The sequence below is a fragment of the Canis lupus genome, chromosome 7 (genome assembly GCF_011100685.1).
Source record: "Canis lupus familiaris isolate Mischka breed German Shepherd chromosome 7, alternate assembly UU_Cfam_GSD_1.0, whole genome shotgun sequence".
Lineage (NCBI taxonomy): Eukaryota > Metazoa > Chordata > Mammalia > Carnivora > Canidae > Canis > Canis lupus.
Window position 1 is genome coordinate 25,483,194 of NC_049228.1, and position 12,632 is coordinate 25,495,825.

A 12,632-nucleotide genomic window follows, 5' to 3' on the forward strand; every position below is an offset into this window, starting at 1 on the left:
CTGAGATCATGACCTGAGCCAAAATCAAGACTGGATGCTCACCCAACTAAGCCACCCAGGCATCACTGTATTTATTCCTAAAATGTGATTTTTGTGGAGTTTTATGATTCATGTTTTTTCAAGCTAAATGTTGCGTCCTGAGAAGTGTTTTGTCTCATCCCAAACCTCAAGCATAGTTTGAGGCCATGGACACTTCAAAGAATACTCTTGTCCTGTTCCTTTCTTATTGGAGAGATAAAAAAGGGTGATTATGGTTGTCTCATGGAGCATCCCAGTCATGGCTTTTTTTTTTTCTTTTTTTTCCTTCTCTTGTATTTTTGTGTTTCCTGTGCAAGAGCATCATTTTCATGTACCAAATTAAATTATGTTTTATATTTCCTTTTCCAGGCATTTCCAAAACGTATACTGATATCATAAGAGGAGAATCAATGATCATTTGTGGCTTCACATCCATTTGTTTTGGAGTTTTTCGGAGCGACTTTCTCCACATTTCCATGTTTACTGGTAGGGGCATCTTTTCTATCTGCATATTTTCTTTCTTTCTTTCTTTCTTTCTTTCTTTCTTTCTTTCTTTCTTTCTTTCTTTCTTTCTTTCTTTCTTTTTTTAAAGATTTTATTTATCCATGAGAGACAGAGAAAGAGAGGTAGAGATATAGGCAGAGGGAGGAGAAGCAGGCTCTATGCAACAAGTCTGATGTGGGACTCGATCCCAGGAATCCAGGATCACACCCTGAGCCAGAGGCAGATGCTCAACTGCTGAGCCAATCGGGCATCCCTATTTGCATATTTTCTAAAATAATTCTTGTATGATGCATTTCAATTCACACTGAAATTACAATACATTAAAGGGTGCCTGGCTGGCTTAGTCAGAGGGACATGTGACTCTTGATCTCTGGGTGGTGAGTTTACCCCCATGTTGGGTATACAGATTACTTAAATAAATTTTTAAAAATCTTTAAAAAATTAAAATACATTCAAAATGTCTTTACTGCTTTCTCTATAATTTACTTTTGGACCAATTAAAATAGCATATCAGATGATAAGAAAATAAACATCTATGTGTTTTCTTGGACAGTAAAGGGGAAAGAATATTAAATGATTTCATCTCTTTCCTTCAACCCCCATCCTCCAACCCCCCCAAGACACACACACATCAATCATCTGGCTCAGAGTAACTTCTTTCCTGGATCAACCTGGATCTCAATGAGTGGATACTACGAATTGACTTGATCCTGAATTTGAGCTTGAGGGTGAAGTCAGAATGCTTCAGGAAGTACTGGAAAGTCAGGTGCTAGAAGCGATTATAGATTCATGTGGTTAAAGTTCACTGGGATATGGAACATATTGCCTTGCTAGGTTTCCAGATGTGATACTAGTAGAAAAGAAAGGGGGAGGGGGGGAGAAATCACAGCATAAAAAGGGAAAAGGTGTCCTCCTGATCTGTTTATGTAATAGTTTTAGGAGAAGAGAGGTGCTTAAAGGAGAAAGAAATATTGGTGGTAAAGAAGGATTTGCAGTGCTTTTTAGTGGGGAGCTATAGACATTTGGGGTGGGGCCATCTTTGTTATTTAGGACTACCCTTGGGCATTGCTTGATACCTGCTCACTACTGCCACTAGTGCCCTCAGTTATTGTGACCATAGAAAATTTCTCTTCTCTATTTCCCAAATGCCCCTGGGATGGGGGCAGGGGTCACAAATGGACTGAAGGTTGGTGGGGACCCTGAACATGATTTGCTTGGCCCTAACATACTTTGTAAAAAATATGAATTTGGATGTCTTTTGGTTGAGCATTCACCCTCCAGTGGGTCGCAGATTTCACATTTATGCTCCCTACCTGGCTTCTGAGGACATTTGAGTCCGTTGTCCCTGGATAAGTGAGCCTCAAACTGAAGACTGTAAGGGAAATATATTCCCAGAGTGTCTGTGTTGCCAGGCTTTCATGGGAAACTCCCACTTGCTGAAGAACAAAACCCCATTCAAAATCTCAAAAGCAAACCAAAGTGCATAGACCCAAATGCCCTCAGTGAACTTCTTTTTTCATTTGTTTTCTTTTTTTAGAGTTCCGTGTAATCTTGGGCCTTTGCTTGGACATCTTGGGAAGCATAATATGTGGATATTCGTGTTCAAGAATCATTCAGTTTATATTGACTGACCTCTTTAGCAATACACTTACTAGCATCATTCTTTGCATTTCAATGGTGTACATGACTTTCTACATTGGTAAGACAGAAACAAATACAAAAAATGTGGTCCTCGAAATGAATTTTATGTATTTTTTTTTCCATTGATCCTGAATCCAGTTGCCTCTTCCCAACTGTTTCCTCCTTGTTGTGGTCCCTCTGTGCTTCCTGTCATATTATCCTGCCACTTATGGCTCTTTTCTAGTCTCTTAACATTCCCTTAATTTCAAGTCCATGTCCCTTCCCTTTGTATTTCTTCTCTATGTAATTACTCTTTTATTCTTTTTGTACTCCACCCTTTGACCTTATATTTAGTCACTGGCAGTCTCCTGGAGGAATCAGCTCAATGCTAATTCCTCTTTTGACCCTTAGCAACTCATCTCTAAAATGAGATTGCTGGGAGAGATGCTTCAAAGGTCTTTCCAGCTCAACTATCTTTCATTCAATGGGTACCAGACTGAGGAGACTAGGAATGGCAGCCTTTATCAGCAGCTAGGAAGCAGAAAGGGAGAGGGGAAAATCAGGTATACCTGTATCTGGAAGAGAAACAGGAGAGTAGAATAATCACAGGAGTCAGCGTGCCCCACAGTGGTAGACCAGCAATAATCACTTGCTAGTTTAGCAAGACTGGCAATGCAAGTTTTAACTGGCGTGAATGGGGTAACCAGTCCCCAAGAGCCATTGTAACTGCATTCAAACAGTCAAATCCTGCTTCTGCTCTCATGCCACACAATGGAGCAACTTCCATCTGTGGAAGAACTCTGGTATCAAGGGCTTCATTGCCCCTCGTGTTATCTTCAGTTACCTAAAAGTGCTACTTCCTCTGGAGGTAAATTGCTACCCAGGAGTTGCGTATGGCTCCAAATCAGTAAAATTATGGACAGCATTCCCTGAAGGGTTGTTTCCATGATCCTTTTTCTTTTTTTCTCCCTGTGAACCTTTTATGGATGCTTTAAATGCCTGAAGAAAAAATTTTAAAAATTAATATTTCCATTTCTTCCACTAGATCATGAATTCCTTGAGGTGGAGGCTATCTTATTCAACTTTTTATTTATTCTCTTTTCTCTGTTCCCTCAGCCAAGCCCAGTACTTTCAGTATGCCTGAAAGTAATTAAATACACGTTGGTTGAATAAACTGATACTAGTTCCTGAAGAGCTGTGGAATTAGGCAGACTTGAATTCAAACCCTAGTTTCACAATTTATTAGCTTGCTGATCTTGGAATATTACTTATCCTCTCTAAGCTTCAGTTAGTTTCCTCATCTATAAAAGTGATGCAGTAACACCTAATTGATAGGGGTATTGCTGGCACTAATGAGATGATGTGTGTTATGTGACTTGCTCATGCTGATGTGTTGGAGATAGCTCTTACCACTTTGCCAGAGCTGATTACACATATCTCTTTACAACTCTATGCAAGTGGCATCATTTGAAATTGGTCATATTGGGAATATTTACACTGTGGAAATTGGCAGACTCTGTCCATCAGGGATTTTTTTTTTTTTTTTAAACCTCCAGAGAACTGGTTTTTAACATTTACCAGCTCACCACTGGACTCAAGTTAGGGCAGCCAACTTATGTTGATTCCTTTCCACTTTCTGAGGTGCTTCCAGTCAGTGCTTGGAAGGCCTGGAGTAGATTCTCCCTTTTAGTCTCAGAAGGAATCACTGCTGAAGGAGACTTGATATTAGACTCTGAGATCATAAAATTCATGTTGTTTAAGATAGTTTGTGTTACTCTGTTATAGCAGCCCCGGAGACTTCTCTCTCCTCCATTGCACTTTCCTGGGCTTCAGGGATTAAAAACCCCCTTACTCTTATTAAATATAAGAGTAAAGTCCTTTACTCTTATATTTAATAAGTTCCTGACAGCAGAAGTCAGTAACAGACATGTTATCAGGAGAAGTTCCATTGCCAGAAGTTCCATTGCCAAACATAGATAAAATTCTAATCCACACATTCTCCAGTGTTACATTTCTGTAATGTTAACCTAATTTTTTTTTACTTCACTAATGAACACTCAGTCAATTGGCTTACGTCCAGGGAATATCTGATTAAAGTTAGATTGGGGTGTCACCTCTTTTAGCACATGCAGTAATTTCCATTTTTGTCTCAATTGTGTTCAATTAACGAAACCTGGACCTTGAGAAATCATTTGCACATTCATTCTTTTTCATGAATTAAAGCAAAAACAAAACAAAAAAAAGGTGCAGGCATTTCCTCACAAAGGACACAATGCTTCTGGAACATTGTTGGTTGACAGGTAGTATAGTTGAAAATATTAATATATTGGCCCAAGGAAGAAAATTTGACTTAGGGTTCAAAAGGCACTTGAAGAGTAAACGTATAATTCATGAGACATGGTGGGCTTTATAAAAGTGTAGTTCAGAGGTATACCAAGAGAGGTGCTTATACGAACATGAGGAATATTTTATCAAGTGACATTACTCAGAATTTCTGGGGAATGAAAATAACGAAGAGCAGACAACTTTGTTAGTCTTATTGTTTTAAAAGTCTCTACAATGTAAGCCTTTATTGCCTGTACCAATTCTGATTGTTCACTGTCCTTCACCATTGTCATTGGTGTAGGTGATAAATGTCAAAGGCCTTCTGTCATTACTTGAATATATTTTAGTAAGGAAACATCCAGTCTTGAATCCTCTTGCTTTAATGGAAAAAAAAAATCCCTTTGATTCTATTAGGAAGACCTTCACTTTTTCTAAACCAGAGAGAGGATGAGAGAGACAAAGATTGAGAGAGCCACTTGTATACAGCATCAATATTCTGTGATGGTTTTTTTTCCATTGAGTCAGAAAAACTGTACAAATCTATTTTTAACAAATCAGGTTTATGCTGATGAAAATTGCTTCCTTTATTACGTGGTCCATGACTTTCCCCCCCTTCAGAACATTTAAAATACAACCGAATATAATAGCATTTGTAATTTTGTAAAAATGCTGTCTAATTATAAAAGTAATACATATGGATTGTAGAATTTTGGAAATATCTAAAAAGTCAAAGAAGAAAAAAAATCACCAATAACTGTGTTATAAATTAAACCATGGGTACATTTTGGTATATTTCCTCAACTTCTAAAATAATTCATATAAATATACATACATATGTTAATGTGTGCATTCATACCATGTAATCCTATAACACTGGATTATACTAAATAAGATGACATGAGTTTTAAATGAAGTTATTTACTGGTTTCCTCATAGCAGACATTTCTAAGTAATGTCTATTACTGAAAAAGACTATGATGAGCTTTAAAAAATCCAGTAATACTAATTATAGGGAAGTGGAAATAAGATTTCAAGAGACAGTTTCCCTATTATCGCAGTTACCAGCACTACTGGTTTTACTATCATTGGTTATTTATATTAAATTCAGTTAGATAAGTAGGTAAAAAGAAATCTAAAATGGACTTAAGTGATTAGATAAACTGGGGTGTCTGGATGGCTCAGTCAGTTAAGCATCTGCCTTCAGTTTGGGTCATGGTCTCAGCGTCCAGGAATCAAGCCTCACTTCATTCAGTCTCCCTGCTCAGCGAGGAGCCTGCCTCTTCTCCCTCTCCCTCTGCCTGCTGCTCCCCCTGCTTGTGTTCTCTCTCTGTCAAATAAATAAATAAAATCTTAAAAAAAGTGATTAGATAAACCAAAGAAATAATAAAATTCTCTTCAAATAAACAGTATTAATTTGCTAAGCACTAAAGTGAATGTATAAAAACAATGGCATAGTAGTAGTGATTATATCATGTATTCTTTGTTTTAAAAGTATGCCAAAGCACTTTTCATGTTATTTAATCTATTATGAATGACAACTCTGTGGGGTAGTATTCTTTTACACCCATTTTACAGATGCAAGGATACTAATAGAGAAAAGGGAGGTCACCGTCCCAGAGCAGCCAGCTCTGCCTTACTCCAAAGCACTTCAAATTTCAATTTCTACTATTTATTAGACACACATTTGTTGACATACTATCTGTGGCTGCTTTTGCACTACAATAGCTGAGTTGAGTAGTTGTGACGGACTATGTGGCCCACAAAGACTAAATATTTACTATATGATCCTTTACAGAAAAAATCTGCTGACCATGATCTACAGGACTAGCCGATTCTTTGAAGCAACTTTCCAAGAAATGTGACTCTTCAGTTTCTCACCAATTCTTTGCTCAAGATTAAGTAACTCAGTGTGCATATTCGAATGCAACTAATTCTATTCATTTTTTTTCTCCCCAGGGGAATCTTTTGGAATGTCAGGAATGATTGCGTTAGTCACTGTAGGACTGAATTTCGATTCCTTAAGCTTTAAACCGAGGATTGAGGTAACAATTACTAAGTAAGTCTCCTATTGTGTACTTGGTATAGATATCTTAAAAGGTTAGTGCCTAAGTGGTTCTGCCTTCTTGGACACATAAGACTCCCCTTTTATAACATTTTTCTGCCTTTTATTTTTGAATTTTATTACCAGTTATATTTGAAAGAACTTAAGGTACCAAAAATTCTTGACATCAATTGATGTTCTTGTTATGAATAATGTATCTGTGGTTCAGAGTTTGTGGTCTTTTTATACATAACTCTTGACAAAAATTTACTTTGGACTGTGGGAAATTAAAAAAAATAACTTCATTCCTTTGTTTCCTTCATGATGTCCATGAATGACAGCATCCTAATATGGGAGCTGGAAAAGAAAAGTAGCAGAAAGATGCGATGCTAGCAAAATTCTTACCTGTCCTTTACACTTGGTAATGCAAGGTGTCATACTAATCTCTCTGGATGGAGGGAAACCCCTGTGTCCTCCCAGATTAATGAATTAGACTTTCTCTGAGAGACTGTGCTAAATTACGGGATTGTTTCAGAATTATTTCACAACAGGTCATAGCCCACTGTAGATCAAACAAAAGCAAATGTTAAAATTAGAAAAATAAGCCATAATCCTGAGTTTTCCCATAAGATTCCTTTTTTTTTAAAAAACATGGAGGACTATCCATTGTTCTGAAATTATGTCCTGCCTTCTTTTTGGTGTTTAATTTTTTATTCTTTAATGAAATCCCAATAATAGAAAATGGTACTTAAAAAAATAACTTCTTTTGGCAAAATAAAAAATTGGCACCTATAACTTCTAATTTTGTATCTATGTGAATATGACACAACTGGTTTTTAGAATCAGAAGCTTGGGAATAGATAGTTCATAGAACATACACTTTTTGTCTGAATTCGGACGACTTCCTGTGCTCAGTCATGCTGTCTGTCAGCATCATTATAAATCCTCATTCTATTCATTTAATTGTTTATTCTTGAACCTATTCAACCAATCCTTTTTTAATGTCACCTGTGGCCTGGATATTATATCTTAGATTTGGGCCTACATAAATAAGTCCCTTCTCAGACGGCACACACTGTTAAGTAGTGGGCATGTTTATGTATGAAACTAAGTGTGAATCATTATATATTTATTGGGATCCTACTATATGTAGGACATTTTTTTTTAGGTCTTATGGAGACATTTGAAAAAGTATTTTACTTAGTCCATCATTTCTGAATTTCAGAAAACTAAGCATTGGGGCTTGAAGTCCCCGTTATATCCTTCCTTTCTCTGAGTTCTGAATCTAATCAATAAAGAGATGGGAATCAGAAATTCAAACCATCTATTCAATAGGGGTAATGCTGTGTCAGCATGCTTTCCCTCTGAAGCCAAAATGAGGCTTCCTAATGCTTCTTTCCAAATAGATCTTGAGACCTATCTATAGGGAAGCTGGTTTGTGGAACAAGCACACTCAGCTAGTTAGCTGAAAGGGAAAGTCCCAGTGGAGAGGCCCAAGAGGAGGCAGGACTTGCAATCTGCTTGTAGAAATCAAACCTGGCTGGGTGCAAGCATATTGCCACATGGAACCAGAACAGCCCTGAGTCCTAACTACTATGTTCTGGTCTACTCAGTAAGGATCTTTGGGGGCGGGGCTATGTGTATAGATATTTAGAAAGCAATATGGGTGATTCTAATTCACTTGTCTGCCTAACAAACCATGGTGGTATAGACAACTGACCCTATAGGAGTTCACTTCCACTGAGAGTACTTAGGATGGTTTCATGAACAACACAGGATTAGAGTTAGCCTTACAAGATCTTTAGGAATTCAGTAGATGGGAAAACAGAGAGGAGGGACTTTCAAGGTAAGGGACTTTCAAGCAAATCATGAAGGGAGAAATCCTGCATTGAGGTGATCCACCAGCCAGGGGAGGAGGTAGAGACCCTTATTTCTCTGCCTTGCTCTTACTATTCTCCTATGAGAGGCAGCCCACTGCCATTGGGTGATGAGGGTATTGGAGAATATGGAGCTGGGTGTATTCTAGTTCCAACAAAATACTTTTAAATGTTGATAGTAACAGTATTAGAGGCAAGGACCTCTGCTTGACAAGAATGACTGATATATGATACATACTTCTTTCTTTCTTTATTTATTTGTTTATTTATTTATTTATTTATGATACATACTTCTATGTGAAAAGGCAACTATTTAAAAAACACATTGCTTAAAATGTAATTTATTTTCCATTCATCCTAGGTTCCTAATAATGTTTTCGTCTGTATACCAACAGTTAATATATACTTTCTTTGGCATTGTAATTGGATGTGGAGAAACCAAGTATTTAAGATTTCACACTGTGGTTTTCATGCTCATCTTATTTGCAACAGTGAATTTTGTAAGGTAGGAATTATATTTTTAAGTTTGCTTACTGGACCTAGGTTCTTAAGCCTAGGATTAGAATTGGGAAGCAGTATATTATAGCAAGAAGAGCTCTGGGTATGGAGTCAGAAAACCTGTGTTGTTGTCAATGTCCTGACAAATGCTTGCTGAGCGATTGGGGAAATCTGTACTCTTCAGTTTCATGTAGAAAATGAGAAGGGGCAAGAACAGCAGCAGCAGCATCATGACCCATGAGCTCAATAGAAATGCACATTCACGGGCCCATCCCCATGTACTGAATTGCATCTCTGGAGATGAGATCCAGGAAACTGTTTTAACATGTTTGTTAAAGTTTGAGCAACACTGGAGTGGATTAATGGCTCCTAACATTTTTGTTACCTTTCATCCTCATTTGTTATCTCATAGCTATGGTATAACCATATTATTGAGCATCTACCATGTACATTATACCATTAATACAAATACAGCCCTGTGAAGAGGTGTTAATTGCATCCTTTCACAGATGGAGCCCAGGGAGGTTAAAAGCTTGCCTAGAGTTATCCAATTTGAAGGGCAGAATGTATAGTGTTAATGATAATTCCTTATATTTGTATAAAACTTCTAACACTGTTTTTAAGATTTGAGTATTATATGCAAAAGTTAGACAGCAGATTTAGTTTGTTCCAGAAAGTTCGAACTTATCAATAAACTGATTATTTTCTCTTCCCTGAAAAAATTTTATATGAAATTTAGTTTTCTACCATGAAAACATTGATACATCAGGTGTGATTTTTTAAAAAAGGTTTTTTTCTCCACAGGTTGCTTACTATTGTGTTAGTGAGCCCTCTTCTGACGCATGCGAATTATGAATATAATTGGAGATGGGGAATTGTTATAGCATGGTCTGGAATTAAAGGAATTTTTAGCTTACTCTTGGCTCCTGATATTCATAATCTGGCTGACCAAAAAGTAGAGTCACCGCAATTGGTAGGAAAAATCGTATCTCATAATTATCCGTACTTATTTATTTTGTAGTATTTGTCACAGTACCCAGTGATAAAGTTAACCATTTTTTTAAAATGTCAATTTTATTTAAATTTAAATTTCAGTTAGTTAACATACAGTGTTATATTAGTTTCAAGTGTACAATTTAGTGACTTAATACCTACATACAACACCCAGTTATCATCACAAGTGCCCTACTTAATCCCCTATCACCTATTTCACCCATCCCCCCCCATGCATCTTCCCTCTGGTAACCATCAGTGTGTTCTCTATAGTTAATAGTGTCTATTGGCTTGCCTCCCTCTCTCTCTTATTTTCTGCCTCTTCGTTCATTTTATTTTTTAAATTCCACGTATGAGTGAAAACATATGGTATTTATGTTTCCCTGGCTGACTTATTTTGTTTAGCATAATATTCTCTAGCTCCATCCATATTGTTGCATATAGCAAGATGTCATTCTTTTTTATGGTTGAGAAATATATGTACATATATGTCACATCTTCTTTATTCATTCATCAATTGATGGACACTTGTGCTATTTCCATAGTTTGGCTATTGTAGATAATGCTGCTATAAACACTGGAGTGCATATATAGCTTTGAATCGGTATTTTACTGTTTTTTGGATAAATGCCTAGTAGTGCAATTGCTGGGTTATAGGGTAGGTCTATTTTCAACCTTTTGAGGAAACTTCATACTGTTTTGCATAGTGGCTGCACCAATTTGTGTTCATCAACACCTGTTGTTCCTTTATGTTCTTTATTTTAGCCATTCTGACAGGTGTGAGGTGATACCTCATTATAGTTTTGATTTGTATTTTCCTGATAATAAGTGATGTGGAGCATCTTTTCATGTGTCTGCTGTGTCATATGTCTTCTTTGGAGAAATGTCTATTCATGTCTTTTGCCCATTTTTTAGTTGGATTATTTGTTTTTTGGGCTTTGAGTTGTATAAGTTCTTTATATATTTCAGATACTAACCCTTTATCAGAGATTTCATTAGCAAATATCTTCCCCCATTCCATAGGCTGCCTTTTAGTTTAATTGATTGTTTCATTTGCTGTGCAGAAGCTTTTTATTTTGATGAAGTCCTAATAGTTTATTTTTGCTTTTGTTCTTTGCCTCCAGAGATGTATCTAGAAAGAAGTTGCTACGGCTGATGTTAAAGAGGTTTCTGTCCTATATTCTACTCTAGGATTGTAATGGTTTCCTGTCTCATATTTAGGTCTTTCATAGATTCTGAAGTTATTTTTGCGTATAATATAAGAAAGTGGCCCAGTTTCATCCTTTGCATGTTGCTGTCCAGTTTTCCCAACACTATTTGTTGAAGAGACTGTCTTGAATATTCACTCCTACTTTACCAAAGATTAATTGACCACATAATTGTGGGTTTCTAGATTTTCTAGTGCGTTCTACTCATATATGTGTCTATTTTTGTGCCAGTACCATATTTTTTTGATCACTACAGCTTTGTAATATAACCTGGAGTCCAGAATTGTGGTGCCTCCAACTCTGCTTTTCCTTTTCAAGGTCGTTGGGGGTTGTTTTCAAGGCTACATTGGGATTTTGGTGTAATTTTGATAGAGATTGCATTAAATGTTTAGATGGCTTTGGGCGGTATAGACATTTTAAGAATATTTGTTCTTCTAATCCATGAACATGGAATGCTTTTCCATTTCTTTGTGTCTTCTTCAATTTCTTTCATCGATGTTTTATAGTTTTCAGAGTACTGGTCTTTTACCTCTTTGGTTAGGTTTATTCCTAAGCATTTTATGGTTTTGGTTCAATTGTAAATGGGATTTATTCCTTAATTTGTCTTTGTGCTGCTTCATTATTGGCATATAGAAATGCAACAGATTTCTGTATGTTGTTTTTGTATCCTATGAATTTATGGAATTCATGTATCTGTTCTAGCAATTTTTTGGTAGAGTCTTTTGGGTTTTTTATATCAAGTGTCATGTCACCTGCAATTAGTGAAAGTTTGAATTCTTCCTTGCCTTGCTTTTTATTTTTTCATTGTCTAATTGCTGATGCTAGGACATCCAGTACTATGTTGAATAACAGTGGTGAGAGTGGACCTCCTTGTCTTGTTCCTGACCATAGAGGAAAAACTCTCAGTTTTCCCATTATGAATGATACTGTGGGTTTTTTTGTATATGGCCTTTATGATGTTAAGGTATGTTCACTCTAACTCTACTTTGTTGAGAGTTTTTATAACGAATGGATGTTGTACTTTGTTAAATGCTTTTTCTGCATCTATTGAAAGGGCCATATGGTTCTTATTCTTTCTTTTATTAATGTAGTGTTTCACATTGATTTGCAAGTATTGAACCGCACTTGTAGCACAGGAATAAATCCCACTTGATTGTGGTAAATGATTCTTTAAATGTACTGTTAGATGTGGTTTGCTTTGAGACTTTTTGCATCCATGTTCATCAGGGGTATTGGCCTGTAGTTTTCCTTTCTAGGGGAGTCTTTATCTTGTTTTGATATCAGGGTAATGCTGGCCTCATTGTATGAATTTGGAAGCTTTCCTTCTTTTTCTACTTTTTGGAATAGTTTGAGAAGAATAGGTACTAACTCTTCTTTAAATATTTGGTAAAATTTGTCTGTGAAGCCATCTGGCCCTGGATTTTTGTTTGTTGGGAGATTTTTTATTACTGACTCAGTTTCTTTGCTGGTTATCAGTCTGTTCAAGTTTTCTATTTCTTCCCATTTTAGTTTTGGTAGTTTATATGTTTCTAGGAATTTATCCATTTC

General features: G+C 36.5%; 1 protein-coding gene across 13 annotated transcripts in view; it reads left to right on the forward strand.

Moving 5' to 3' along the window:
* Nucleotides 1-12,632, forward strand: part of SLC9C2 (solute carrier family 9 member C2 (putative)) — a 96,834-nt gene that overhangs the window by 23,685 nt on the left and 60,517 nt on the right. For all 13 annotated transcript variants that reach the window (XM_038542484.1, XM_038542483.1, XM_038542490.1 and 10 more), the window contains 5 exons: nt 388-504; nt 2,060-2,221; nt 6,424-6,523; nt 8,747-8,890; nt 9,688-9,856. In XM_038542484.1, the coding sequence (XP_038398412.1) occupies nt 388-504; nt 2,060-2,221; nt 6,424-6,523; nt 8,747-8,890; nt 9,688-9,856 (692 nt within the window). The remainder of the gene's footprint in view (nt 1-387; nt 505-2,059; nt 2,222-6,423; nt 6,524-8,746; nt 8,891-9,687; nt 9,857-12,632) is intronic.